General features: G+C 37.2%; 1 protein-coding gene across 1 annotated transcript; it reads right to left on the bottom strand.

The window, feature by feature from the left end:
- Positions 1–724: 724 nt before the first annotated feature.
- LOC113069503 (glycerol-3-phosphate acyltransferase 1, mitochondrial-like) lies at positions 725–27317 on the bottom strand. The gene is made up of 23 exons (XM_026242631.1): positions 27118–27317; positions 24083–24305; positions 20590–20692; positions 15130–15261; positions 14308–14427; positions 14153–14226; positions 12232–12345; positions 11975–12124; positions 11309–11408; positions 10924–11060; positions 10737–10836; positions 8949–9161; positions 8727–8840; positions 8553–8638; positions 8324–8439; positions 5793–5863; positions 5442–5706; positions 4777–4925; positions 3367–3444; positions 2810–2941; positions 2346–2535; positions 2030–2088; positions 725–1834 (listed from the first exon to the last, which is right to left on the bottom strand). The coding sequence occupies exons 4-23, from the start codon at positions 15226–15228 to the stop codon at positions 1718–1720; spliced, it is 2484 nt and encodes an 827-aa protein (XP_026098416.1). The 5' UTR covers positions 15229–15261; positions 20590–20692; positions 24083–24305; positions 27118–27317; the 3' UTR covers positions 725–1717.
- Between the last annotated feature and the right edge of the window lie 58 nt (positions 27318–27375).

Below are 27375 nucleotides of genomic sequence, written 5' to 3'. Positions count from 1 at the left end.
ATGATATGAATGTTCTATGCACAGCACGCATAGAATACTCAGATGACCTATTCACAAAAATTACAACTGTACAATTTTATACTATGGACTGAGCAGTTATAATTTAGTCTGGCTTTCGTTTTGCATTACATCTTTACACAGCATTTTAAGCAGCCTTAATTCAGCTGTGTAAAGATGAATAATACATTCCATTCTAAACAGACGTTTAATTGCAATTTAAAGTTGAATATTTGCGAGCCATATTGACACACCTATTTTTGTGCAAACTCTTACAATATGCCTTATGTATCTGAACAAACCTTCACAGCTTTGATTCAGTCTCGAAAACGCTTTCAGTGTCACTTCAAATCTAATATACAATTTAACAATTTTAGCTTCTTGGGTAAGTCGTGACATAAGTAAGCTCATATATTCTACCAGGGCTACGACTCTTTTTGACCAATGAATTTCCCTCAATTTTCCTGTAGTTCAAGATTATTGGATAAGGATTTCATAACCACACAGATAGATCAGGTCATAACTGATTTGATAAGCAAAGAATTCCCCAATTTCCCAAGCCCAGGAGCTCACAGCCTCAAAATAAGTGTATCCTTTCAGATTTTTCCAAGATCCTGGGAGAAGCATGTATCTTTTTAATCTCTCAGTAGCCTACGCAAACTGTGCACGCCTGCCAACTACATTCTTGCAAAGTAAAAACACGTCAATGGCATAGCAACGTCTAGAGGCTGACGCACAAATGAGTTTTCTTCAACGACTTGTCAAAACAAGTTGGGATAATACAAAACACATGACAAATGAAGTTGGAAATGATACATCAGCAGAAAAGGCTTTCTAAAGAGCAGATAATAAAAACGGAATGAAGATGAGGTAACGTGAACTGCAGTTTTGGGACATTACAGGGTATCTTCAACTTTTGCTTGCTCACAGGCTCTCGATATATTCAATAACAAACACAATATTCTAGTGGTTATGAAGGCAACGTGCCTTTTTCAGCATTCTGGTTATATTGTGCCTTGAGACAAATTTCTGGCATAAATAGGGTTTAATTCACATACTACAGACATATTGCACACACTGAGCATAGAAGACTCACTGCTTAACTCCAAAATAAAATATACCAGCAACTGAGCAGGAAATCAAAGTTCTTTGGCTCCAAGAGAACCTCCTCCAAATATTTCAAACATATCTTGAAATGGTCAGCCAAGCAGAAGCACTCAAGCTCAGTTTCCAGTAAAGTTTCCCCCTCATGATCCTCTAGGCCTGCTAAAAAATGCTACTTTCATAAACTACTTGGACGCTTGCTGCACTTTTAAAAAAATGAGTCCATTATGATGTATTCACGTGTTATCGAAAGATGCACTGTCTTTCTGTTCTCTGTAAGGTAATGGCGATTTCTTCACATGCTCTGACAGTGATAGTGAAAGTTAAAAAGAAACATTCAGAGCTATAAACACACCCAATTTAGCTGAAAACCAAAGGGCTTTCACCGGCATAGTATTGTGTAAATGGAAACATTTAGTAAACAAAAGAGCTGACAACTAATTGTGTATTGTGGAGGGAATTTTCAGTGAAGGAAGACTAACTAAAGTTTAGTATGAGGCATTTAGTGAAGGCACTTCCAGGTAAAGTTTTCCTTAGAGTAGCACCTATGATTAGCCAGTAAAAAGCCCTTAAGTGATGTGGAAAGCCACGCAGTTGTGTCAGTGGTCCTAATGTGTCACAGCAGACTAAAACCCAGAATGTACTGCAGGAGTTTGTTTCTGTTGGCCTGAGGTAAGAAAGTGCTGCTCAGCTCCAGACGGCACACACCACCCTCTCGCCTCTCATTAAGCACCTGTGAATCACAAAAATATGCTTATTATGCATCATTGATGATCCTTTGATTACTGCATTGATGATGCAAGAAGTGCATTGACACATTTGAACGTGAGGAAGTTACAAGGTTTGAATAAGCCACTTATAGGCTAATAATAATGCATCAATAGGTAAGTCCTTTAAGCAAACAAATGCCACAGGATGGCTTTCTCACCCCCAGCTCTTTAAATGTTTTCACTGTATTTTTTACGAGGTAGTGTGTGGCACTCTCTCCTAAAAAACAAACAAAAAACAACAACAACAATGTCATCAATATAAATACATTCATTTATAGAACACCGTTCATACAAGATTACAACTTAAAGTGCTTAAACATTCACACATATGATCAAACCATGAATGTGGGGCAAGAATGAGTGTTGGCAAAATGCTTAATAATAATATTCATTAAAAAAGTAAAGATGACAGAGCAGGGAAAGAATGATCAATGGATTTTTGGGTTGTCTTCAAGGTGGGGGACATATGCTCACCATATGCAGCCACTCCTCTCTCTGTGCGAGTTAGCAGATACTTGAAAAGCTTGTGCGTGTACTCTCTCTCTGACATGGGCGATATCAGGCTGTGTACAAAGATAGCTGCACCACTGTAGGCCTCCAGCACCGGAGTGAGAATCCTCTGAAGAAAAGTATAAAATTCCTGGGGCTCAGCTGATGGGCTCACCTAAAATAAAATGAATAAAATGAAATAAGCATGTTAGGATTTAACAAAATGTAATGCCAGTAGTTATTTCAAGCTGTTTAATGTGGGGCTTCTGACATCTCTGCATCAGTTTTTAAATGGGCTGCTGGATCATCATTCTACAAGGCATTTTTTTATTTTAAATAACCTGTATATAGACCACTTTCAGAAATCGTCATGCTTTTACATATTCAGTGTGAAAAATGGTTTCATTTTTAGCTAAACAGAACTTTTGTTACTATAGATAGATAGATACCTTCAGGTAACGGTCTCTTTGTTCATCTCCAAAGTCACTGTCTTCATCTTCTTCATCACTTCGCCAAGCAAGAGCCTCTGGAAACTTCTTGGGCCAAGGCTCCTCAGAAGGACTCAGCTCCTCCTGGTCCTCCTGAACACAAGAACACAAGAGATGAATTTTCCGGTCAAATGTTTTTCTAGAATAATTACTATTGATTATTGTTACTTAATGAGTGACCTTAAACTATTATTAATATTAGGCACACATATTATTTGATGTGTAGTGTATTTACCAATAGATGAAAAGGTAGCCTGAATCTACACTTTTACTCATATTCAGAAAAACAATAATGAAATGGAAACTGAAATAATGAAATCATAGAATCTTCCGAAATCCACCTAAAACCCAATCAGGTCATTCGACTTCAACGGACTTTCCAGCAAATGACTTTCAATACAAATTCAAATCTCACAGCATCATTCGAATATTATTTGATCTTTGATGGCACTTTTTAAAATACTGCCTCAAGTATTGCAGCTTTAAACAAAAAAATAACAGGACAAATGAGAGCTTACCTCAGCTACAATGAGCACACCATACTCGATTAACCTGATGACAGCATCATGGAAGACCTGGTACAAAGTCTGACAAGGCTATAGAGAAAAAAGACAACATTATTACACTTGAATGATTTACCTGGGTATTTCTTTGTTAAATTGAAACAGTATCTCATCTTTACATCTAGTAGCGCATAACATAAATCTCTGTTTTGCTTTAAGATTTCAAAGCGTTCGAAATAAGCTTGTTCTAAAATAAGTGTAGGGATAATCCCTGTACAGTCAAATATGAAGATTCAATATAAAAAACAACACTATGGCTTTGTCTGCAAAACAATCCTTATTCTCAACCCCATTAAAATATGGTTATGCAAAAAGCAACACAGTATGATAATCTCTTTTAGTCTTAATTTTATTTGTACTACTGCGTCAAAAGATAAAAAGTGATTGTAACCAAACTGTATTTTATGCAAGCTTATTTAAAGATAAATGTAGATTTATGATGTCTATTCAAGAAAGGACACTTGGAGACCCCAAAAGGACATCAAACAACCAAGTCATATAAGAAGTAGACTGAAGTACAGTAGACAAGTCAAGTTGCAATACCGAACAGAACCACATGGAGACGCCAAAAAAACTCTAAACAAATCACCTTGAGCTGATTGCTTAAACATACTACAGTACACGGATCCATTCAGAACAGAACATACACCTGACAAATCCAAACATTATCCTGAATGTGTGTGGAAACATCATGAATGTCCATAATGTGCATACATACAATGTATGATCTGTGCATCTAGAGCACTTATACACGGTTTGTTTGAGCATCAATATATTAAGCATGCTTACTGTACGACACCTGTATGTCACTGCAATCATCTTTTCCTTGATTGGAATCATCATCCATCAAAACTATCCAAGGAAGAAACTGGTTTGCTTTATCAAGCCGAGAAAACATAGTTTGCGGTTCAGACAGTACTTCATACAGTGCAACAAGAGCTCTCGCACTCCTCAGAATTAATCACGGAATATGACTGGAATGAATAAATCAATGAAAACACAATGTGAGTCTCTATTGATGGAATACGTTTTTTTTTTTTTTTTGCGCTGTTTGGATTGATTGTTTGAACGCATTCACTTACTCGATCATTCGATTTAAAACCTTCCTGAGTTTTGTGGCTTGAAATGATATGATTTCCTTATGCATTAATTGTGTTAAATTATTTTAACGCGTTAAGGATTTTGGAATTAATTGCATGCGTTATCACTGAAAGCCCTAACTTGTACTGAATTTCACTTAAATTGTCATTTTTAAAAGTTAAATGTCAAAGGTTTTGATTCAGCATATCAAAAGTTTTGCTTGAGATTAGAGTCAACCACCAGATGGTGATGCTGCTTGAGTGAGTGATGTGACTGAGGGCATACCATTGCTACTGCCACCTCATTGGACAGAAAGTGGGAGAGGCCTGCAGCTCTGCGGATCAGTCTCTCTTGGCTGAGCAGCGTAGATGAAGAATTCTGTTCACTCGCTGAAGTTGCAGATTGCTCTCTCAGCAGGGCCAGTGTGCTGCAAGCTAGCACACATACATATACATGAAGTTACAGTACACATTCGGTCTGTAATTCTTAAATAGTTCAAAAATACACAAACAAACTGTGTGCTACGTCTGTTTTTTATGCAATCTGTATTATGTGTTTATATTCCCCAAAAAAGATTTTTTATGTTGGTTGATGATCACATGAACCAATTTTTCAAGTGTTTTATACAGGTTATTTTATTTTATTTTATTATGTATTAATTATTATCTTTTCATCCACTCATAAAACCCCCCGCAGTTCACGCACAAATCCCAGTTTTTGTTAATGTTTCTTGATGTTGCTAAATATGGAATAAATAAATTCATACATGTATTCTATTTTTACAAGTACTCACAAATGTTTAATCTAATAGATTACATCACTAAATACAATTTCGAAAAATAATTCACAACCAGTAACGGACTACAATTTGTAAATAATCTACCCTGCACTGATTATTTGTATCATCAGTCTTTGTAAAATTATGACTGGTGGCATCTCAGATCTTTTACCTATAATAGCATCTGCAATGAAGACGTGGAAAAGGCCATTGCTGTAGAAATTGAGCTCAAAGAGTGCAGGTACAGTGTTCCTAGGAGCGATGATGAACTCTGTGTTTCTGTTGGTGCTGGTGACGTTCACACAGTTTCCCAGAAGGCTAAGCGCATGCATGACCACATCCTCCGAATTCCCAGAAAAACCCAGGTCAAAGTCCCGTGATAAGATCTCTTCCTTCATATTGAAGAAATCCTCCACCAGTTTAGACAGCAGTACACCCTGTCCAATCAAAACCCAATAAAACTGACTGAAGAAAGAAGGGCTGATGTGGTGTATGCTGCATAGGAAGTGAGGACAGTGCTTACCTGTCTGTGCCGGTACAGGAGGAGACAGGCCACGATGTGAGTGGACATGATTGCTGATGACTTGCTGGCAGCTATGTGATACACAGAAGGCAGTAATCAGACTGATCAAAAGTGAAAGTGGTTTAACTGAGGCAAACTGCAAGATATGCCAAAAATTCTGATGCTCAAGGGTGAAGTGTGTCATTGTTTATGTCAAAACACAATCTTAATTTGTAGAGACAAATATAAACAGTAATTTGTGAGTTGACTTTTTCTCTTGCAAAACGGTCCTCAAGAGTGCACACTTCACCCTTAAATTATTTGATGAAGAGAAATGAAAGGACACTATTTCAATTCATAACTGCATGATCTACAAACTCCATGACATTGTCTGCGAGCTAAAAAAAACACCCGAGAGTATCTGAAATATGCTGTATGAAGAAAAACAGAGTGACTTTGGAGCAGAAAACCAGGTTCAGTGTCTATATTAAACATTCACAAGCAAGCTGCAAATTCCACCTCAGAGTGCCGATCCTCTGACCTTCTGTCCTCAAAAAAGCACCAACAGGGCATTCAAACACAGAGGAAAGTGACTGGCTAAAAGCACCACATCACCATTGTAACTTTTGTAACATTGTAACAATTGACTGTGACCAGCAGTCTATAACTTTAATCTATACATTTGACAGCATTTTAATAAAAAAAAAAAAAAAATTGTCCTGACATATTGATTGTCATTACTACATTATATAGTAATGAGAATACAACAGGAATCATTGAGAATAATGAGAATTACAAAACCTCTAAATTAGTGGTCGATCGAATTGAGGGTGGATGATAGCCGATATAATTTTTGTGCTGTATTTCCCTTAACAAGAGGGAGAATGTGAGCACCTTGTGCCGTTCTCAGCGCCGTCAAAATAAAAGTCCCGCCTCTAACACATCGGCCAAGTAGAAAAACTTATCAACCGATGCCGATATTTGAAAAATGACAAATATCAGCCGATTTATCAGCCTTGGCGACATATTGGTCGACCACTACTTAAAAGTAAATAATTAGAATTCTGGGGAAAATTTCTTTGGATTTTCATAAAAATATTGCCACAATACTAAAAATATTGTTTGTAGACATTTTGCCAATAAATTTCCATGACTTTTTCATAACCTTTGAGACAATATTTATGACCTAATGTTCCATTATTTTACAAGTATAGAAAAATCTGTTCAAATTTATCTTAGCATTTGTTAACTATCTTGAATGACAATTAATGCTACCTATTTGCTTTATATTTGTTTTAATAGTAAGTACAAGCTACGACTGTGCCAGAGGTTACTCTATTCAGAGGGCATATAACATCACTGAATATTATAATTTATTTAACCAATTTTATCAAATAAACTCTGAATTTGAATTTCTGAATTTCATTTAGGAAACTGTTTAGGTCTAACAAGTAATATTCAGGTACAGAAATATACAGAAATGAACTAAACTGTGTTTATGAGGATACTCGACAGGATGGACATTTTGACATATTTTTGTGTGTATCTGGCAACCTAAGTGCAATAAATAGCGGAAAAATAACTCAATTTGGTACTTGGAGGTGTTTTCGAGGTGGCTTTACGTGCGCACCTTTTAAATATGACTATGGGCACACAGAAAACAGTCTCTGGAATGCACATCTACCGAATGCTTTAAAAAGACTTGATACAATATGATAAAATTGCAAATGATACAGTTTTGTGATGATGCAACACAGTGACAATTCTGTCAACTGTCCTGAAACAATAAGAGTCTCGTGTCGCACGCAGCGAGCAGCAGTTCTCCTGTAGTGTAAGCGAGAAGCGCTGATGTGTAGCCATTTTCAGAAAGTAAAAGAGCTGAATTACTCATGCTGTTTTCAAATACTTATTTACTCATCTAATCTACATGCTATTTTTAATAAATGTGTGTAGAATTTGCCCATTTTTAATGCGAAACCTGGGAAATGAGTAAAACTAGATATATGCGTGATACCTCTACAATATTCAGGACCTGATTTAAAAAAAATATAGCACAGATATATGTGAAATACATTTCCTTGACTTCTCCAGGCCTGGAAATTGCAGTTTTTAAATACAATTTCCAAGTTTATTATGACTGTATGAACCCTGTAACAATCTTAAAAAGTAGTAAAATATGATTTTCTTATATCTTTTTTTGTGAAATATGAAATCCAGACATGTTTTTGTAAGGCTTTGTCAAATTCACTCACTAGTTGTTTGGTTGGCTTTGGTTTTCCTTAGCAATTATGATGTTAGAAATACACTTTCTGTATCTTTTTGATCTGAACAATGAGCCCATGTATTCAGATTTTTTTTTTATGCCAGTGATTATGTAGGCCATGATATACAAGCAAGTTTTTCAGGCAAATGATAAATGAGCAGCATTGCCATTAGTCATTTTACAACTGCTGACCCCACATAAACAGCAAATTTACCCAACCCTCAATGCTTGAAAAATCGCCCACTGCCTAAGAAACTATTAAAGTATCATGGCTTTTAAGTGCCCTTACTGAAGAGAACGTGCTTGGCCAGGTTAGCGATGACCTGCCTCCTCCAGGGCTCATCTGACAGGTCTCTAGAATTCAGATGATCCTCATCTTCTCCATTAAAGACAGCCTGATCCGGTCTGCAAAAAAAAAAAAACTGAACATAATCCCATTAGCCATACACATCTTTCCACATACCAATAAACAGCAGTCCATATGATTATGTTGGTTGCTGGAAGCCTAAAGGCCGTACTGTGCAGCGATGATGGTGGGGAGAAGGATCTGCTCCAGCGTGAGCGGGGCCTGGAGATGGTGGCTGCGCTGTGTATCCAGGTACTCCTTAAGAAATGGAGAAGAAAGATCCAGACATTAGGGGAGAGATCTGCTATGCAGTCACCCAAACTGAGATCAGAAGAGCTGCACTGACCTTTAGTGAGAAGGGCTGTGTGAAATCCACACGCACACAGCCATAATTCTTCCGGAGCATCCTGAAAACGCCACAGGCAATTCCCCACAGACTCTCATTCTTTTTAGGCTTGCCCTGAAGGGAGGAGAACAGTCAATTATTATATAAAAACTTTGCTTTGAGTACCATTATAACTGAACTTCATATCGGCTTTTTGCTGAATATCACCAGAGCTAGACATACCAGCTGCTCGCTGTTGTAGTTTCCTTCTATAATGCGGTCATATGAGATGCCTACAGGCACGATCAGAACATCGGGGATGCTGTTGGCACAGAGTGTGTCAACCACAATTGAGAGCATGCCCGCACGTGCTGGAGATGGCTTCCCACTGCGAGAGCGCGTGCCCTCTAAATACACCTCCAGAAACTGCTGCTGCCGCAACAATTCTTCTGTGTACTGAAAATGAGAGGAAAACAGAAAGAAAAAAAAACACAACGAATATTACAATCCTTAAGATCCATGAATCGCCCTTTGCAAACTCCCTCTAATTAAAGCAGCCCATTGTGGCAATGGGGTGCTCAACCGGAAACAGCATAAATAATGCAGGAGTAATCCATCAGCTTCCTATGACAGCCACCTCTAACCACAAGCCTCTCAACAGTCGCTGCAATGACAATCACCATGTCATTTTAACTAAAGCACTGGAGCAGACCATATTACCCCAGCGGGCACCTTGATGTCAATTTGACGTCAAATATAAGATTTGATCAAGATGCTGCAAAGCATAATTTCAAAGTCAGATTATACATCAAGTCCTTCCAGTGGTTAATTGGTGAAAATATTAGGTTCATCCCATACTGAAATTGATTATGTAAGTATATGGGCCAACATGCTTGACATTGAGTTGACGTCAAATCAACGTCGTAAGTAAGTGTTGGCACAGTGGATAAGACACATGCCTTTGGTGTGAGAGACCTGGGTTTGAATCCACTGTGAGACATCAATGTGTCCCTGAGCAAGACACTTAACCCCTAGTTGCTCCAGAGGCGTGCGACCTCTGACATTTATAGCAATTGTAAGTCGCTTTGGACAAAAGCGTCAGCTAAATGAATAAATGTAAATAAAATTGTAATACCAAGTATATACAGTATTACAACTACATGTTAATTTATGGAAAATTTACAAAATTATGATATAAACCGGTGAATTTAATAAAACATGTCTTGCATTTAATACTGTTTTGTCATTATTCTTGTGGTCTAGAATAGGACATCAATGTGTTAAAAAAAAAAAAAAAAAAAAAAAAGCAAATCAAATGATTGTCAAAACTTGACGCCAATTTAATGTCAAGTTTTGACATCGATTTGATTCGCATTTTTGACCAATCCTTTGACGTCATGTTTGATGTTTGACGTCAATTTGATGTCTATTTGACAACAATTGCCCACTGGGACAGCTGCTCCTGTTTCCTGTAGCTCATAAGATAATAAATTACCACACACATTGCCTCATGCAAACAACTTATTTTTTTCAAAGTAACCAAACTGAGACTCCAAATAATTTGGACTGAAATAGAGAGCAAGAACCAGAGGTTTATATTCAGTAAATAACTACTAAATGCTGTATATGAAATATTGATTAAATCAGTAGCCCTTTGAATGTTACTGTTCAAAAGTTTTGGGTTAGAAAGTTTTTTTTTCCCCCTACACTTTTTAAATTGTATGCATCCTTGCTAAAAAAGTATTGCTGACCTGAAAGAAAAATAATGACCATACAGACCCAAATAATTTGAACAGTAATGAATGTGCATATAAAGTGGAGGAGGATGGCAGAGGAGAATGGTTTCCCCATGCTGAGCTTGGTTCCACTGAAGGTTATTCCCCCTTCACTGGCTAAAATCTTCGGTAGTTTCCTTGCCACGTTTTCACTGAGATATTTAACACATTAAGGTGTAATTTTCTGTAAATCTACTTTGAAACCTATGACGTACCACTATACACATAAGTAGATCTGATATCTCTGTGGACTTACTGCATGTAACAGTGATCTGTATAACACATCCTTCTTTCCGTCTGAAGTCTCATCCAGTTTACGACGGATAAAAAATCCTCCTAGTTTCCGTATCAGTGTGCTGAGGGAGTACAATGCATGCATACATGTATCATAAATGAACATATCGGTTTGACTGTCTATTGTTGACATCATGACACCTGTGTACCTTAAGATAGGGATGTCAAGGTTGTTGCCGGCTGCGATGTGAGGGGCTTTGATGTTGTGACAAAACAGGATGAAGGTGATAAGCAGGTAGTCTATGTGGGACTTGTGAACAGGAAGGAAGACCAGGGGAACATTGTTCTAGAAGACACACAGTAAAAAAAAAAATTATACTTTAAGATATCTATATAAAGCTATTCTAATTCTCCACCCATTACATTACATTAAATATTCATAAAAAGGTGGTGGACAGATATTGTTTGTTAATGATCTGTTTATCTGTATATATTCTTGTAATAAATGGACTGATCAGATGCTGTTTTGGGAGAAGTTACGCTATGTGTGGTAGTGCATGCTGGGCAAAAAAGAAGGCCATGAAAATGTCTGACCTCAGATGCTGCTTTCTTCACCATCTCCAGCTGACCTTTATGGATCTGAATACTCCAGAAGAATCCATTAAACAGTTTCAACAACACCCATCCTGTTATTCTGAAAGAGACATACAAAAAAGAGAGAAGATGATCTAGGATTTATTTCTAATCAATGAATAAATTACAAATCCAAAATGATATTTATTTACTATTTAAAATATAATATAAAACATGGAGTAATTTTACATTTATTTAGTATTTTAAATGAATGCTTAGATTCAGTAAAGATACATTAAAGTGGTCAAAAGTGACAGTAAAGATTTTACATTGTTTCACAAGATTTTGATTTTAAATAAATTTCAGGAAAAATCCTGAAAAATAAACATCATTGCCATGACATAAATAAATTACATTTTAAAACAAAATATAAAACAATTTTAACTTTTAATAATATCACACAATATTACTGTTTTGCCTCTTTTTTTTAAATAAAAATAAATAAAGCCTCGGTGGGCATATGAGACTTATTTTAAAAACATTAAAAAGAACAAGTACATTTGCATTTAGATTCATTGGTTACATGTGTGCATGCATTTAAGTACATTTGCATTTAGATTCATTGGTTGTAGTTTTTTTCTTTAAATTTTTTTTAGCTTTGCTCATGGAGCATGATGAAAACTGTACCTGATGAAGGCAGGTGAGATGTTGGCAACCATTTCCTGCAGGAATCCTCTGGTCTTCCGTCTAACTTTACTGACAGCTTTGGAATCCACTCCAGACTCTGCACCTGTGCTAACACCCTCGGATGCTACCTCCACGATAGCACTTCCCAGCCTACAGCAATAACACTCACAGTCATCTGGATGCTATGATGCATTCCTGCTGCTTAGAAACAGAGCTTTACATTGCACTTGTTCCTTGCTTTTCTAAACACCAGGTACCTGCTGTTGTTGAGCACGTTCTCCACCACATTACGAGCAAACATGTCCTTCCGGACATCTCTCTCCAAGACAAACAGCACATAACTCAGCCTCCGTGCAAGCCAACCTCTGTGTCTGTATTATACAAAATAAAAGCTAGTTGAGCATGGAAAGTATAATGAGTATTTCTGACTTAAAGAATCTACAGTAGCAGACTGTTTCACTGAAATGCTTCTTAAAGGGATCCTATTGTGCCCCTTTTTACAAGATGTAACATAACTCTCAGGTGTCCCTAGAATGTATTTGTGATGTTCCAGCTCCAAATACAAAACATACTGTATCATTTATTGTTCCATACTGAAAATTACCATTTTTCACAAGAGGCTAAAACTAAGTGTTTTTTGTGTATTTGTTAAATAAGCTGTTTCTCTCGGCCTCCTTTTCCAGAAGAGCCTTTACAGCTTGTGCATCGCATACTCTGCCAAAATGTAACATTTGTTTGATCTTGATTATCCCGTGATTCCCGTTTTTCATGGTCATGCTCACGTAACACTGTTGCATATCATGTAAGTTTATTTTTTGCATTTTAAAGCCATTTAAGGTTAAATACCTAATGTGTCCAAAACAGCTCCCTATCCCCTATATTGTTGGGTGGGTGCCGGCAATTTTGTAGCGATGTCCAAATTCTGAGTGAACGAGTTCATTCCCAACATTTGTTTACTACTTTTTACCCACAATCCTATCTGATTTCGAGTGTACAATTGATGTACACTCGCTGAAGCCCTATTTCCCATAATCCAATGCAAAGAGGACTGACAAGCTTTAAAAGATACCAGGAGCAAGTGAGTTTGAATGAGAGATGCAGATTGCATCTTTCTCATTTCTGCTTTATTCATTTATTTACATAATTCTTCTTTATTCACTTTTTCATTTCTTACTTGAATGCTGATGTTAGATGCTCTAGCGAGTAGATAAACATGGAGAACTGTGTACAGCTCACTCAGGATGGGGTCTATGCTAATATAGAAGTGTCCGTAAATAGTCATGGGCGGGGCCTGTACAATGTGATGTCACTTTGTACACATTCTGCAAAACAGCTTGTCTGGGACACTGCTTATGATTTATGGGGATTAAAAAAAAAGGAGTAGGTGGATTTTTATCATTAAAGGGTGGTTGTGTACACACACTGCCAACACACATTAATGTACAAACACTATGTAAAAGTGAATTTTGCATTATAGGCCCCATTAAAGGAATATTTCACCCAAAATTTAAAATTCTGTCATTATTTACTCATTCTCATTCTGCTCCTTCTGTGGAACATGAAATCAGATGGAATTATGAAATTCTGAAAAATCTAAGTAATCTCAGTATCATTTGTGAATAAATTAACTTTGCAAGGGTTTTTTTCCCCCACCTGTTCAGAAATCATCTGAATGATTTTTTCATGCATCCGACAGATTCACGACTCAATGAATATTTTTCAGGAGTTCTCTTTGGAGCTTTTTTGTGTAATTGTTTCACCCATTTGGTAGAATCAATTGTTTAATATCAATATATACATTTTTTTCTACTGAATTACACACTGTCCACTTCCTCCCCTGATTGGCTGTACCAGCTCAGACCATCTTTGGTCCTTGTCATGAGATCAAGGTACATAATATCCCCCGACAAGCAGTGTTAATAATTTCCCCGACTTTCCACTCCTCACAGAAAACTACAACCTTCCATTTGACACTTGAATGTAAACACACATCAGGGAAACTACATTTGACCAACTATGGTATTAATTAATGGTGCATCACAAACTAAATTAATGAATTATACTTTATAACAAGGTGCATAACCAAGCAATGTACAGTGAAAATTCTCATGCTAAATAATGAGAGAAGTGGTCATCTATTCAGACCCATGAGGTCCATGGTCAACAGAGGATGTTTACCTTGTGTGTGTTTCATTGATGTAAATCACATTACGAAGCCCCAGTGAAGGGATGCTGGGGTTGAACAGCCTCTCCTGGAAAACACATAATTGTAGTAACAGTCAAACTACAGATGTTTCTTAGTTTCAATATGCCAAAAGCTTCAACAAACCAACCTGACTCAAGGGTGTGCATGAGTGACAGCATCTTCCAACAAATGGTCTCTTCCTGTTCAGCAGACCTTCCTTCCCTGTGGTGGTCACAGAACGAAGGACAGATGGGCTGGAGCTTCTGTCCTACATGAGAAATACAAAGTTTATTCTCCAAAAGATCACTGCAACAAGATAACTTGTAATAACCTAGCCTTCCAAAAATGTGTCATTTGTTGACATTAGTTATGTATTAGGTATCATGAACTAACAATTAGCAAATTTTTAACAGACTGTATTAATCTAGGTTAATGCTATTTTTAAATATACTGTTGTTCTTTGTTAATTGAAACAACTTGAAATGTTAAACATAAATAATAATCTATATAAATAACAGCTGTAAAACAGCGTCTTTCTTTTTTTTTTTTTTTACATACATTTCTGGTCCTTCTGTTGTAATGACAAAGCTGCTTGTTTTCAAACATTATTTTATTAAACCGAGTGGTAATACACTGAAAAATACATTAAATTTTTATTTAATAATTTCAGAATTATAATAACAATTTCAGAATTACAGAAATTATTATAATTTGTTTTTAATTGCCTCATTTATCCAGGTTTTCCAAGTATGTGGGAATTAAATAAAAATGACAGTTGTTGAGGGAAGAAAGTAAATAAATAAATAAAACTAAAGAAAAGAGCTATTATTACGAGCCTCATTATTCAAGCTATCAAGTCTGTAGCACCAACAGCACAGGACAAGCACAACCTTAATAGTTAAGGTTAGGGGTTTGCTCAAGTTTGCTTAGGGGTTTGCCTTAGTATGGCCCAAGTTTTTTCCATGCTTACCTGGTCCTCACAGGGATGCTTCAAACAACCACTTCCTGCGTCAGGATTATTGGCCAGGAGAATGTTATCTGGACCCCCCAGAACCATGCGGACATCCATCACCTCTCTTCAAACCAAGCATCAACAATGAAACTGTGGGAGGGAAGGAAAAACAGAGAATAAGAGGCAGTCCATTGCCCCCCTCTGTGCTGTAGGTCAAAACACGGACAAGCTCTGATTACTGCTTTTCACAATAAATTCCTGCAGCAGGCAAAATATTTCACAGAATGCCAGAATGTGAAACCGCTGTGCCTTTTTTCTTCAACACGGCACTGAATAACAGGAATGTCAGACGATGTGTTCCACCCAATCACAGCAAACAGATAAGGTTCGCCAACCCTGCTGCGGTGGTTTCAGGTGAGCTGATCATTCTGACGAAAATTTCAGAAAGATCGGCAACCAAACAAGCAAAGCTTGATTGCAGTTTAGTTCCTCACTCAGTCTACAGGCTTGACAACAGCTCAAAGCACACAAGACACCATCAGCTGAACTATATCCTGGGTGACCTGCAGCTACATAATCTTTTTTTATCTGTGATTTGCTGACCCATGGATAAGAGCGTCTACTCTCCAGTGTCATGTTAAAGGGCTACGACATGAAGCATACAATATATTGCAGCTGTCCCTTTTAGAGGTAAACTGGAAGGGTGGCAGTGACAGCAAAACTAAACGGTGCCTGTGCTCCTGCAAAGCGATACATTTTTGGAAGACGAGCTGTGGACAAAAGCTTGAGCCAATTATTAAGGGTGCAGAATGTACCCTTTGAAAACCACATGAGAGATCTGCACATGTTCAATGCATCATTTGGTTGTGGCATAAGTAGAATGAGACATGAAGTTTAAAGGCTCTGACTTTAATTTTCTCTGTGGTCAAACAGATTTTACTGTTGTCTCTATTATCATGGGTTCTTCTTATTTCCTCTGTGGCTGCACTTCTTCAAAACACCCCATCAGCAACTCACAAGGGCATTACAGAAGCCCCAGTGGGACCGTTTAGTCCATTGGTAGAATGCACTGAGGTTGTTTTCTTGATGTTTTTCTACTATCTTTTGTGCGTCATGGGTAGAGAAAGGGATTAAGAATTAGTTTTTTTTTTTTTTTTTACTGATTATTGGTGAAAACATCAGAATTATCAGAAAAAAGGTTGAATTATAAGATATGAATTTAGAATTGAAAGAAGGAAATGACGTTTTATATAAATAAAGGAAGCACACACTAACAGTATAAATTGTGGCTGATCATTATTTTAATGCTGGTGCAGTGATTGGGAAATGAGCGACACCTGCTCCACTCACCGGTCTTGAGTCCTACGGAGGAGATTGGAAGGATACAAAAGAGGAGCGACGACAGTGAAAGACAAAAGAGGACCAGGCCTGGATTTTATTTTGTGTTTGTTTTTTGTTTGTGTGCAGCAGTCGTCCGCAAGGCGCTATCACGCTGTTTTGTGTTTATTTGGTTATTAAAACTTGGCTGAATTGTCTGCCGGTTCCCGCCTCCTTCCCGAAGGAGTCTGCCGCCGAGGATGCTCCAGCCCACCACCCCAAGAAGACACCTTCACACTGCTCTATTGCACCACAGATTCACCCCAGCAGCGACGGATCTTCGGCAGCGCGTTCCTCCTTCCTCCCGGGCTTCGGCACCAGTGTAACACATTAAAAACTTCCCAATCACGGGAAGAAGGAGGCGCGAACATTTACATTTATTAAATTATGAGTGCTTGACAGCGTGTAATCTAGAAAATATTTGTATATGTTAATTTAGATTTGTTCGATGTAACAATTTAAAAACTCCATCATCTTGGGAAGAAGGAGGTGGGAACCGGTGGACATTCAAATCAAAACTTTATTACCAAAATAAACACAAAACAGCGCGACAGCCCCTTCCGGACGACTGCCGCACACAAATAAAAACCAAAACACAAAATAAAGCCCAGGCCTGGTCCTCTCTCCTCCCTCACTGTCGTCGCTCCTTTTTTATATCCTTCCGATCACCTCCGTGGGACACGAGACCGGTGAGTAGACTAGTAAAACTACACTGCTAAACAATTATAGTTTTAAGCAGTTTATTAGTAGTCAGTTTGCTACACTCCAAGAAAATTATTCACAGGTTTTTACCCGCATTTTCAATTACGCATTTTATTTAATAGAAGCTTACCTTTTCCATTTTTCTAGATATTTTTCTTACAGTGTACTAACCGATTACCAATCACAGGTACAAGCTACTAACAAGGTGTATAAAAAATGAACAATTATTAAGTTAATATAAATCATTAATAATTTATTGTTTGAATCACTTATCAAAAGTTGCTTAAAGTAACAGCAACTGATATTATACTGATAAACTTTGGTTACCAATTGTTTGAGAAAACTCATTAAGTTTTTAATAATTAATTGTTTAATATTCCAATCATAATATACTTTAATCACTTTTGCCTATAGTTCTGGGCTGACAGTAATTTAATTAAGATGACTCAATCACATGCTCTCATCAGGGTAAAAATGGGTCAGCAGAAGAGTGGGTCTTTGAATGAATGACTGGAGCAAACCAAGTTGATAGGAGCGAGGGAGGAAAAGATGGGATAATCCCTTCCACAATGAATAACAACCCCAAGCAAGACGCAAAGAACATGCTGAATGAGCCTGGGGAGAAAGAGAAAGACAAGGTATACAGCGAGCCACGCTGCAGCTGCTAAACAAGAGTTCATTGAACTCTGGAAGCCTTGCCTGCATTGCCTGATGTGATCTACACCAATAGGTGACCAGAACACTGATGAGAAAGGAGAAACGGAGGCGTTTTCTGAGAAAGTCTGGCTGGATGTCAAAGCCAGCAGAAAGGAGACAAGTGAAACATAGCCCTGGACTGGCTTTTTAAGTTGAACAACTTAAAAAGTTCATGAAGCCACTGTCTGAAAATCATCCTGTATTATCTACATTTTTAAAGCAAACTTTAGTGGCTTCACTACCTTTAAATGTCAAACTATAATGTACCAAACTAGAGCTATATATCTTAATGTTTTCAATGTGGATTACAGCTAGTGTTGTCACGGTACCAAAATTTCAGTATTCGGTACCGATACCAGTGAAAATCCATGGTTCTCTGTATTAATTTCGGTACCAAAGCAAAAAAACAAAAATATGCTAATTAAAAAAAATAACTTTTTAGCACTAAAAATAAAACCAATGCCATTCTTTATACTTATTTACAATTGTGTTTAAAGTTTTTCTACAAGTTATATAATTATGAAAAACAGTAAACAAGTTTCACACAAATTTAATTTGTCTTTTAATTTATGAAATTTAAACATTTTATTTTTGGTAAATCAAGGGGATTTGCTATTAAAATTAAAACATGGAAGAAGAGAGAGAGAGAGAGAGAGAGAGAGAGAGACCCCGGCCGCACGCTCACCGTCTTCAAACAACACTAGCGCTGTCTTGCTCTCTCTCCCTCGCGCATATTAATCAATTGACACAATGCTCTCGATGTTTAAATAATTTAAAATGAGAATGTAAGAGTGCTCACCCCATTTTTGTTTGTAAGAAAAAATTTGATTATATTTCATATCGCAAAACATATTGCAAAAGATTAAATATCGCAATGTTATTTTTTCCCAATATCGTGCAGCCTTACTATTTAGGATGCATCACTTGTTTCTGCCAGGACATAAAACATGTTTTCTGACATGTTTTCTTTTTATGTGGTGTGAGAACGTGAAAAAGCTACAAATATTATCAGAGTGGTCAGACCGAAACGGATTTCCAGCAGTGCGATTTGAATAGGATTTCAAACCTGTAAACATTGCAAAAATTGGATTTCATATAGTTTGTTGCCGTTCTACATATAATCGGATTTAAATCGGATCGGATTTGCACAAAAATCGAGTTACGTTTGTTTCCAAAAGTCAACATAATTACGAATGTGATACTGGTTTTATACAACAGTTAAATAAGTTAATATCAAGAGACTTACGTTTTAGGCCACATATTCTCTGTTTTTGCTCTATTACTAAAAACAAAAATCATCCCAAATACAGCACTGTTTTGCATCTCTGAGCAACATGATAGTGTTTCGTTTCTGAATTAATCAACACGTGATTCGGTTCAATCGCAATATCTCGCTGCCACCTACTGGCGGTTTTAATTTTACATTTAATTTACCTTTCCATTTTTTAAATAATTTCAAACATCAGTTTTCAGTGTTTTCTGTTTAAAATATCAAAACATTATCAATTCATTTGTAACTGCGGGTTAAAGTACTCCATGTCCCACAGAGCTGCATTAAACATTGTGTAAAAACAACTAAATGGCACTTCAGATGCAGTTCTGTTTTCTCTGCATTGCAAAGATTTTGTTCACAACTGGTTGCATTTACTTGGTAACAGCCCAAATGCAAGTATTTGACCTAAAAGATGGTGCAAACTTTAAAAAAAAATTTGAATAAAGGTAAAAAAAAAATCATGAGTCAGCTGTCATCACAATTAGAAATAAGATATCAGCACAATAGCACACTCAGCAAAATATTGTCTATTTATCGTTATCGTTAACATTACAGAAATCAGGGCCGGCGCTCCGCACACGCACATCACGCACCACGCGTAGGGCAAGTGCTTGGGGGGGGACCAAAAAATCTGGGTCGTGAAAAAATCATCACAATAGGCTACTTGTATAAATAATAGGGATGCACCGAAATGAAATTCTTGGCCGAAGCCGAAGCCGAATAATAATGAAATGCTTGGCCGAAGGCCGAATACCGAATGCGGTGTTTTCGCATTTTTTCCATTTATTTTGCCAATCTGTCACCTTTTTCAGTCCTTCTGAGTTTGCAGGTATGGACATGAGATGCAGCACTAAACAGTCTCTCACTGTTGGTGCTTGTGCATGGAGCAGACAAGTACCTGCAGAATAGTTGAAAATTTTATTGCAGTTTTCTGACAGTTGCTCATTTCAAAACGAACAATGTCTTCAAGATAATGAAATGGTTGAAACCCAGTGTAGGCCTACTATTTTACTACACTGAAAATAGTTCGGAATTTTCACAAAATACATATAAAATATAGGTAGTAACACTTTATAATGTTTGTTAACATTATTGCATTAACTAACAATGAGCAATACATTTGTTATGGTATTTATTAATCTTCGTTAATGTAAGATAATAAAAAATATTTAGTTCATTTTAGTATAAGTGCATTAACAATTTTAACAAATAGGCCTACCACTTTTGATACTTTTTAATTCAGAAATTACAAATGTGATACTTTAATTTTAATACTGTATTAGTAAATGTTAACATTAAGATTAATAAATGCTTTTAATAAGGGTTTTTCATTGTTAGTTAATGTTAAAAATAGAAACTACTTATAAAGTGTTACCATAATCCAAAATATAAATAAAATCTTAAATTAATTTCCCATACAAGGAGCCTACCTGCGTGCCATCTGCGCCAGGTCAGGAAAGCGGCCTTGATTTGTCTTCCAAAATTCGAGAGGGTTATTGCTCCTGGGGATGGGGACTTCTGAGAGATACCCATCTACAGTGTTGGGAAAGTTCACTTTCTACATGAACTAGTTCAAAGTTCAATTCACAAATTTTAAAATGAACTAGTTCAGTTCATAGTTCAAACTACAAAATTTTGAACTAAGTTCACTAAGTTCCAAAAATGAACTAGTTCATAGTTCTTTTTTTTCCATATGTTGCTGCAAGCTATTATTTTTCACAATTATTGCCACAGCCCATATAGAATCACAGACAGCAATTATTTTATCAGTTTTAACAATGAAGCTATGCGTCAGATTTCATCTTCATATAATATCCAATTTTGAATCCTTATCCAACCAGGGTTTACATTAGCATTGAGGGGACAGCACTTCCCCCTTTGTTGCTTTAATGCTTTGTCTCCCATTCTCACCGACATTGTCATAAACATCATAAAAAATTATTTTAAATGATCATACACCTTCTTGCTACATGCTGCTGTCGCCTTTTTTTTTTTTTTTTTTTTTTGATGACGCGTCGCGCATGCGGCGGACGACTGTGCGCCACTGGTTGCTGGTGTTGCCAGATTGGGTGTTTTTTCGCTACATATTATGACCCGTTTACGGTGTGTTTTAGCCGGGCTTTCGCCAGGAAGGCTCTATAGAAATCTGGCACCCTATTGAACGAAGTTAACCTGAGAGAGCGTGCCGTTCACAGACACCAGAATGAACGAGTTGACAGTAACGTTCATCAGGCATTAATACAGCACGTTCAGTTCACGTTCGCCCAAAATTTGAACGAGTTCATGAACTATTGTTCAATGAACGCGTTCAGGCACAACACTGCCCATCTAACTGTTGAGCAGTCGACCTTGTCCTCTGTCTTGCAAATGGGTTATTCTCTTGGAGGATCTCATCGAACATGTCAGACAGCGAGACTGTGCGCGGCTCATCTGTAGTACGAGCCAGTTTACTCTCTGAGCTGTTTTCATCTCCTGCGCTGTGCATCACCTGACAGTCTCCATCACCTAGCGGCTTTCCCAAATCCAGAACAATGTCTGCAAACGGCCGTTTTTGCATCTTTAAAGTGTTTCCACACTGCTGACATGTTTGCTGCATAAAGCGCGCGCCTATCACTCTACGCGGGTTATTTGATTGCGTCATTAAAAACGTCATTGTTCGGCAAAATTTATTCGGCCTTTTTACTTATTCGGCCGAACACCGAAAGTGCTTTTTTGGCTATTTTCGGCCGAATAATTTCGGTTGCCGAACATTCGGTGCATCCCTAATAAATAACAAATAAAATATTTCTAAAAGCATGTTTATATACAAAAGTAATATAGGCCTAGGCTAGACCAAATTAGTCGAGACAAAGGTGAATCTCTGTTCCAGGTCCCTCTGGTGCCCCCCACTTCCCCACCTCCCAGTGGTCTGTTCGATTATGCCTCAATCTATGTCAAATTGCAAATTGCAAATCGCTTGCAGGTAAGACAATGTTTTAAATAAAAATGTTAGTTTTAAAAGAACGGCGTTAGGTAACGACGTTATTTTTTCAGTAACGCGGTAATCTAACGTTAACTAATTACTTTTCCCGTTGTTACAACGCCGTTAACGTTACTGAACGTTAAATGCGGTGCGTTACTATGCATTGATATAATAAATATCTATGAATAAACTATGCAATCTGAACGCACCCCTGGCTCACACAGCGAGTGAGCAGGTGGGTTAATGACGAGATAAGCGGTTGAGATTGGCTAAGGCAGAGTCATGTGTTTCATGGTAGCCAATCAGAGCCAGTGTTTTTACACACATGCCGGCACACGCGGATGCGCCAGCGGCGCCAAACACACACACACGCAACAGCTACACAGAGATTCGCAGCAGAGATGGCGAATAATGAGCAATCCGATGAAAAGTTGGCATTTTCAAGGTGAAGATATAAGCACTACTTCAAATTCATTGTGGTCAAAGGCAAGAACGTGCATGTAATGTGTACATGCAATGTGTGACACGCATCTACAAAGCTAGTGGCCAAAAACACTTTTCTTACAAAGATAACACTTGAAGTGCAGGATAAAACTCTTGCTGTCTGTTGACATGCAATAAATATTGAAAGTTATTTACCTGTCTGTTCTACTCATTTCAACTGACTTGTGAAAACTGCAAAAAAAAAAAAAAAAAAAAAGAAGAAAAAAAAGTACAAATTCTCTGACATGTTGCAGCTTTTTTTTTTCTTTCTTTCTTTTACAGTAACGTAAATAATTACTTTCCCTGGTAACGAGTTACTTTTATTATAGAGTAATTCAGTTACTAACTCAGTTACTTTTTGGAACAAGTAGTGAGTAACTATAACTAATTACTTTTTTAAAGTAACGTTTCCAACACTGCTGATAGCTGATTTTGCAGCTAGGAAATGTAGGCGTGTGCCTCTGTAGGGCCTCTGACAACTGATGGTAGTGAAAATGTTTAATATAGTTCTATAGAATAGCAGAATGGTCTCTTTATAGAGATGTAGTCCCTCTGTTGAGTAATTTCTACTGTGCAGTTATGCATGGTTATTTGCAGTTTAAAATGTGCACTTTAAAATTCATACTTCATAAAATTCATACACTTGTACTGTTATTTGCACTAAACTTTTTTTGCACTTTTAACTTTCTGTGTTTACATTGTTCAGTTCCAATTATTCATTTGCAGCAGTTATTTCGGAAGTAAAGAGAACCTAACTAAGAAATTCTGAATGGTAGTTATTTCTTTGGTTGGTGGGTGGTTGGTTGGGGGCACCGCCAAGCATTTGTGCTTAGGGCACCCAAATGGCTAGCGCCGGGCCGCCGGCCCTGACAGAAATCACAATTTTTTGCAGTCAATACTGCAAACCCTTATTGTTTTTTTTCTTTGTTTTGGTGTGCCACCCCAAGATTTACAGTGGCCTCATCTGACTAGTACCCCTATTAAAATTTTCTAGGTGGTTTTCTATTTTTCTAATGCACGCCCCTCCGCTGTGTCCTCGCGCTACTGTAGCTGCACGCTAGTTTAACTGAGTGCTGCTTTTAACTACGTTGAGCTCGAGCAAACTGGCAAGAACAGTCTGACCGCTTGAGCCGCATGCATCAGGAAGTTTCACCCTGAAAGCAATGCATCTGCAGACATTGCAACAGTAAACGACAGTGATAAACAGTTATTCGGGGTTTTATGTCAAATTCATTTAACACAGATAACGGCTGGCACTGGGCTGTAAGCGGTCAACCCCAAAATATCATACACTTTACCATACAGCTAGATTTAAAGTCATTTGGTTTGCCGGTTCGCTGCACTGGTGTACTTATTACTGTGCAGCCCTATTTCCCTTGTGCTAGCTTGCTAACTAACATATGCGCCCACTCTCACTGTGCATCAAAACGAAACGAAATATGCAGACAAAACATGGTTTGCAACGAGGAAAATATTACCTGTAGAAAATGCCTTTGTTGGGCCATTGCTGATGAAATTGGCCACTTCTCGGTACTGTAAACCGGCTCTCGTCCTTGAAACCGCCCACAATCCAACCAGCACTGAACAGTTTCCAGACACGGGCACACGGCACCGAGGAGAATATGACAGCCTGCCCGCCCTGCTCTCGCCCCACGCTCTGGCGCTGCTGTCACGGCAGTGGTGTAATTCTGGGTAGAGCCACTAAGGGGCGTAGTTAGAATGTGTGTGTGAAAAACCAGTAATGGTTGTGACCTTGTGATATTTGTATTTTATTTAGAGCTGCTCAGTGATCAGGAGGTGGTTAGCATTACTTGAAGAGACATTTACGTTTTGTTTTAAAGCATAAACTAAGTCATACTTTAAACATGAATTGTAAAGCTGCTATATTTTGTGTAAATTTGTTTTTATCACTTTTGGAATTTGGCTTAAATTAAACTTTATTTATTCCATAGATGAGCATTTTATATAATGCTTCTAGTGTGCAAGAATGACTATTATTGCATATAGATGAAGATTATGTTCCATGGTTGGACTACTAAAGAAAACTCTTCCCTTCCGTCCCTCTCCTGAGTATTAATTGTGTATTCACAAAGGAACAAGAACATTTGCATATGTATTCTGGACACGTTCCTGTTTAATTATGCTAGTATGCATGACAACATTTATCCTTATTTCTTCAAATTTTGCTTCAAAGGCAAAAGCTGCTCATCTGATATCTACTCTGGAATTCTCTCTTACAAATACCTACAGGAATTTGTTCCAGTGAAACCCCACAAACATATTCTGAAAGAAGGGTCCCAGTTATATGCAGCAACCAGGACAGTCACTGATCAGGCCATTTTTTGAGTCAGCCACATCAACTGGCTTCAGTATTCAGAGTGAGGACATGCCCTTTCTCATCATTCCTTGTCTTTTTTTTCTTCTTTTTTTTTTTCTTGTTGTTGAGTACTAAGGAACTAAGCCTTATGCATAAGAGTGAGTGAGTGAGTTAAGTGACATTCAGCCAAGTATGGTGACCCATACTCAGAATTTGTGCTCTGCATTTAACCCATCCGAAATGCACACACACAGAACAGTGAACACACACACACACACACTGTGAACACACACCCGGAGCAGTGGGCAGCCATTTATGCTGCGGCGCCCGGGGAGCAGTTGGGGGTTCGATGCCTTGCTCAAGGGCACCTAAGTCGTGGTATTGAAGGTGGAGAGAGAGCTGTTCATGCACTCACCCCCACCCACAATTCCGTCCGGCCCGAGACTAGAACTCATAACCCTTCGATTGGGAGTCCAACCCTCTAACCATTAGGCCACGACTTCCTAATGGTTATTAATAAGTTATTAATCTGAACTTTTTTGTGGTAATATAAAGCTTTAAATGTAGTTTTCCCCATAATACTCAAATATTTATTGTTCCTTTTTCAAGAAAAGACATTTTATTTTCCCTATAAAATGTAAAAACTGTAAAATTGTGTATATATATATATAATATGTGTGTGTGTGTGTATATATATATATATATATATATATATATATATATATATATATATATATATATATATAAATATATGTATATATGTGTATATATATATATATATATATGTGTGTGTGTGTGTGTGTATATATATGTATATATATATGTATATATGTATATATATATATATATATGAATATATATATATATATATATATATATATATATATATATGAATATATATATATATATATATATATATATATATATATATATATATATATATATATAACAACTTAACTAAATGCATTTACTACTTTAAATTAATGACAGCTGTAAATTAAATAGTATGTTGCCTTAGTCTATTATTATATACATTTTAAAATGAGCTAAGCTTCCTCATATCTGAGTCTTTCAAAGACAAAAACTGTTTTTGAGGGAGTGAATTAAATAAAAATAAAAAAATAACTTGGAACTTTGCTGAGAAAGCTGCCATGGATGAGTGCTTTGTAGGTGATCATCCTATATATTTACTATAGAATAAGCATATTTAGAACTTGATGTTTAAAGCCTCCAAGGAATGAAAGATAGGACACATATTTAGCATTGTTTTTGGTATGGCATGCACACCTGATATTACATAACACAATGAGTCTCAGGATACCTAAACAGCTTGAACACCTGGAAGGCTCTTCATAGTCAGCTGTAACGCTAGCTGTCCCTGGGCTCTGGGCCTCAGAGTTGATTTGCATCTGCCATAGTTTTCTCTCAGGCATTGCACTCTCATATATCCCAGTGGTCTCTTCCTTTCTCATGATAATGAACACAAGAGAAAGTAGCCTTTCCTGTGCTAATTTTATCACGTGGGATATCGGTGCCTGTGCTATCTGCACCTGATCATTTTACATCAGACTAGTAATTAGCTAAGCATTTTTTTTTTTTCAAAATATAAAATAATAATAATAAAAAAAATAGTATTTCATTCATTGTATTACTTGCAGCTTGTTTGGAATTATTTGTGAAATTTACTAGCAATTTCTGAGTGAAAATAATGTTTACACCACACTTATAGTAATACTTTAGTGAAAAATAGTCAAGATTTGTTCTCTATTCTCTATAGGTGTGTGTGAATGTAGACTATTTTATGATTGGTTTTAAATATAATGTTATATTAATATTAAATTATAACTTCATAATAAACCAATCTATAATTTTTCTATTTGTGAACACAGTGTCTCATGGGATTTGAAACACATCTGTCTACAATGGCTTCCACACAGAGATTAAGTTTTAATTGTGTTAAACCTATTGACAATACTGTGACCAAACTGAACCGGCTGACCTTGTATTCATAATTTACTCAAGAAGAAATGATAAATGGGGATACTTGCCTGTCCTCAAATTTAAGGAGACACCTTGTCTGAGGATAAATGCAGCTTCTCTAAGTGCCCTGCTTTCCTTAGAGACTGAAACACAATCTCTGTGAATGGCACTTCCTTTGACTATCAGATTTTGTGTGCTTGTATTTAGGCTTCTTACCTTATCCAGGGGTCCATCTTGATCTATACAGGCCCCATCTATACATTCCTCTTCGTATGTTTGATCACAGCAATCTTAAAGGCTGTTTGTGCGCCTGTTCCCCAGTGTGATGTTTTCGGGGTGTGTGACAGTGCCAGTTCATGGGTGATGACTTGCGTGGTACATTTCAGATCTAAGTGCTCTTGTCTGACTTCTGGTTCCAGAAAAGCTTGTTTCCTGAGCTACATTGCGTTGTAACTTCCTGAAAACGGTTTGGGG

This window comes from Carassius auratus, unplaced genomic scaffold, assembly GCF_003368295.1.
Source record: "Carassius auratus strain Wakin unplaced genomic scaffold, ASM336829v1 scaf_tig00001679, whole genome shotgun sequence".
NCBI lineage: Eukaryota > Metazoa > Chordata > Actinopteri > Cypriniformes > Cyprinidae > Carassius > Carassius auratus.
Note: the sequence above shows the minus strand (reverse complement) of the source record. Positions and strands in the feature narration are given on the sequence as shown.